The sequence below is a fragment of the Cucurbita moschata genome, unplaced genomic scaffold (genome assembly GCF_002738365.1).
Source record: "Cucurbita moschata cultivar Rifu unplaced genomic scaffold, Cmos_1.0 Cmo_Scf00001, whole genome shotgun sequence".
Taxonomy (NCBI): domain Eukaryota; kingdom Viridiplantae; phylum Streptophyta; class Magnoliopsida; order Cucurbitales; family Cucurbitaceae; genus Cucurbita; species Cucurbita moschata.
The window spans coordinates 4,804,574-4,808,657 of NW_019268517.1; the positions used below are offsets into that span (position 1 = coordinate 4,804,574).

Genomic DNA, 4,084 nt, shown 5'->3' on the forward strand with positions numbered 1-4,084 from the left:
ACTACAGTTATAGTAGATTCATACACAATCTGTACAAGAGGCAGTTGCTTCTTAATCGTAAAATACTTGCCCAAATCGCTATATTAAATAGGAATTGTTTTTATATGATTTCCAGTGAGATCATAAAATAAGAAGATTGGAAAGAATCCAGCGGAATGCTTAAAATGGAGTTCTCTCGATGGAGGAAACGGACTCTATCATAGTAGTTCAACACACACATAATATGCTCACGAAAGTGTTGAACACAACTTTATGTGGGAAACACTCGCACACTTTATTAATTTACAAGACACTCGGTAGAAACTACTCCTTTGTATTGCTTGTAATTCCTTAGGATTTCTTGGAATGATGAATAAGTAGGATGAAGGGGTATTTATACTAGGGGTAGTAAATCTATTCCTAAAATTTCTCAACCTTTTTCCTAGAATGACTAAATCATTTTCCTAAATTTATTTCTAATCCTAAATCATAAATATAATTACTCATACAATGGTTGGGCTTAACCCTATTGCGCTAGTGATGACATTTTAACAGAAAGTAGAACTAATATCGTTGGCAACAAAGGAAATGTTAAAAACAATGGCTAGAGAATGGTGACATAAACTCCAAAATTTTCCATTGTATTATGGCATTAAAGAAACGAAAAGGTATCATCATGGAAATTCTATCAATACAATGTAGAAGTTTAGTAAATGAAGATGAAGTAATGTCAAAATTTGTGTCCTTTACACGTCCTGATCTTGATTGTAGTCCAATTGACCAACAACAAGCAACTTCTCTTCCTAGACTTCGTCAAAACTCCCGAATCAGATGATTTTACTCGAGATTTTAAAAAGAAATGTTGGAACAATCTGAGAGCTGACATCATGAGAGTGTTCCAATATTTTTTTCAGAATGGAATTATCAATGACAACTTAAATGAAACATACATCTATTTGATCTCAAAGAAAATGGATGCATGCATTGTTGTTGACTTTCATCCTATAAGTCTTATGAGTGGACTATGCAAAATTATAGCAAGGGTGCTGTCGTCCTAAAAGGGTCCTCCCTTTCCTAATTATTCAGCAGTAAACAGCTTTTATCTAATACTTTTTGCTTTCTATAGCCATACCTCCCTTATCGAAAATTGAGAGATTTTTTTTGTAAATATCATGGATAACACATCCCTTTGGTAAATTTTAAAACATCAATGAAATTTTCTCTTAAAAAAAAACAAAAAAGAAAAACCAAATGGTAGCATAGTTCTAAATAGAACCCCAAATATCTTCTGACCAGTCGACTTGAAACCCTTTATTTCTCTCAAACCAAATCCTTTTAGGTATTGGTCAGATTGTGGGAGAATATTGGATCATTTTGGATATTGGTAAGGTTGTGGGAGCTCTAGCCCTTTTTAAGTGTTCTCATCCTTCACTTGGGTGTTGGTTAGGGATGAATAGTGCCTGGGTTGGCCAAATCCAACTTGAGCTTTGCAAGCTCTCACCCCAAACATGGGCTAGTTTAAGATTCCAAATCCTCCTAAGCTGCCTAGCCTATACTCTAAACAGTCGAAGAACTACTAAAAACTGCTCTTGTTCCAAAGACCTGATGGTATTCCATAAGATTTCTTTGCTTTACAATAAGCTCATCATATATATTATCAACTTGCTATTGCAGGAGGTTTCAAGGAAACTCTTTCATGGGTCCCATACCCTTGACATTTTCAAACTTGACAGCTATGAATGAGTTGTGAGTGATCAATAGTTTCTAAATTTTTGTTTATTTTTTGCATTCTCCCTAGTTCAACATTTTATGTATATAAGAAGCTAATTGTAATTTAAATGAATGAAATATAAAATGACCCAAGAAAAAGGTTCTTTATTGTAATTATGTCATTGGATAAACTTCATGAAGGAGAATTGGTGATTTATCAAATGGGAGATCGTCCCTAGAATTTATCAAGAAAATGACATCTTTGAAGACCTTGTAAGTTAACACCAACCTTTATTAGATTGCTCTTGATTTCCTTATGTGGAATTACCTTACAATCTTCTGAACCTGATAATGTTCTTTTTATTTTTGCAGAGTATTGAGAAATAATAAGATATCAGATACAATTCCTACCTACATTGAAGAGTTTAAAGAATTGAGCCTGCTGTAAGAATTAATTGTTAATAAATTGATGTATAAGTGCCTGTTTTGCTGGTAATGAGCTTGGTTGGATATGCTTGCTTGCAAACCAACTGAGCTTAAATATTTTGAATAGGTTGTTTCTGTTCTGCGATAACCTCAACCTAAAAAGGGATTTTGTCCTCTCTTTTTTTTGTTTTTTACCAGAATGTTGATGTGGTAACCAAATTTCGAAATGAGATAGAACTGTTAGGAATCACAGATCTCCACAATGGTATGATATTGTCGAGCTTTGTTTTGGGCTTCCCCAAAAGGCCTCATACCAATGGAGATGTATTCCTTACACCCATGATCATTTCCTAAATTAGTCAATGTGGGACTCCCTCCCAACCATCCTCAACAATCCTCCCCTCGAACAAAGTACACTATAAGCCTCCCCTGAGGCCTATGGAGCCCTTGAATGCCTCCCCTTAATTGAGGCTCAACTCGTTTCTCTAGAGTCCTCGAACAAAGTATACCCTTTGTTCGACACTTGAGTCACTTTTGACTACACTTTCGAGGCTCACAACTTCTTTGTTTGACATTTGAGGATTCTATTGACATGACTGAGTTAAGGACATGACTCTGATACCATAGTAGGAATCACGGCTCTCCACAATGGTATGATATTTGTCCACTTGGAGCATAAACTCTCATGACTTTGCTTTGGGTTTCTCCAGAAAGCCTCATACCAATGGAGATGTATTCCTTACTTATAAACCCAGGATCATTCCTTAAATTAGTCAATGTGGGAATCCCTCCCAACAATCCTCAACCAGAACCCCTGTATATAGAAAATTTGAGTCATGTTTTTACTAGTCTATTATACCTTTTTTTGTTAATTTTATTTTCATGGGTTGTTTTGAACCATGAGAGGGTCATATTCTTTATTTTTATATTTATTTTTGTGATCTTTTTATATTTTTCCTTTGATAATATTTTAACATCGATCTTATTTTCCTTGCAGAGACTTAAGCTTTAACGAGTTATGGGGAGAGATTCCAAAGTCACTTTTCAAGTTGAATTCGCTAAGATACTTGTAATACATCTTTCTTGCATGAACATGTAAATTTGTCCATGTTTTCTGTTGTATTGATTGGTGTATTATTGGTCTTTTTTCCAGGTTTCTTGGAAATAACCAGTTAACTGGTACGCTACCTTCAGAAAAGCCTGGTTATCTTCTTAGCATGTAAGTTCTTATAATTGTTGATTTCAGTAATCACAGAATCGGTTGTCCATTTGAAACACTTTCGAATTGAAGTCGAATGATTGTCTTGATTAGTGCATCTATTTATTATGGCCATCAACGTTTGTCTTATGCGCTTACACCTTCCACATGATGCTTGTAGAGACTTATCATACAATGGTTTATCGGGTAGCTTTCCTGACTGGGTCGATGAGGATTCAGCCAAGCATTTGTAATTTAGATGCTACTCGTTTATTTTTCTTTACAATCATGCGAATACACATTCTTTAACGTGTTCTTAAAAATTTGGATGGAATGGAGTTAAGAATATAATTTTTGTTGGGAATGATTTGCAGAAATTTAGTTGCCAACAACTTCACGTTTGGAACATCACATATTGGGTAATTCAATGAGTTTGTGTACTATCTTTAATTTTCATGTGTACCAACTGCCAATTAAACTATTGAATATCTTGCAGTATTGCTTTTCTTAGTACATTTTTCTCTTGCTTTCAGCCATTTCCCTACGGGTTTGAACTGTCTTCGACGAGAATTTTCTTGTAATCAAGCTTCTGAACTCCGTGAGTTAAATGACAAATATGTGTTTCTCTTGTTTGTTACAAAGGAGGGGACGAACTAATTGAGACTTGTTTTTGTTCTTTTAATATATAATTATGGAAATACTTAAATTCAAGTTCATACTGAAATAAAAAATTTGAACTACAAGGAGTTGGGGGGGGGGGGGGGGGGGGGG

The 4,084-nt window shown here is 34.9% G+C and overlaps 1 protein-coding gene across 14 annotated transcripts in view; it reads left to right on the plus strand.

The window, feature by feature from the left end:
* The window catches only part of LOC111438423 (probable LRR receptor-like serine/threonine-protein kinase At1g56140), a 27,510-nt gene that overhangs the window by 15,383 nt on the left and 8,043 nt on the right, over positions 1–4,084 (plus strand). For 11 of the 14 annotated variants that reach the window (XM_023076799.1, XM_023076369.1, XM_023076750.1 and 8 more), the window contains 8 exons: positions 1,654–1,725; positions 1,891–1,962; positions 2,062–2,133; positions 3,113–3,184; positions 3,269–3,334; positions 3,495–3,563; positions 3,688–3,732; positions 3,847–3,911. In XM_023076799.1, coding sequence (XP_022932567.1) covers positions 1,654–1,725; positions 1,891–1,962; positions 2,062–2,133; positions 3,113–3,184; positions 3,269–3,334; positions 3,495–3,563; positions 3,688–3,732; positions 3,847–3,911 — 533 coding nt within the window. The remainder of the gene's footprint in view (positions 1–1,653; positions 1,726–1,890; positions 1,963–2,061; positions 2,134–3,112; positions 3,185–3,268; positions 3,335–3,494; positions 3,564–3,687; positions 3,733–3,846; positions 3,912–4,084) is intronic. The other 3 variants (XM_023076521.1, XM_023076737.1, XM_023076877.1) reach the window with 3 other exon arrangements.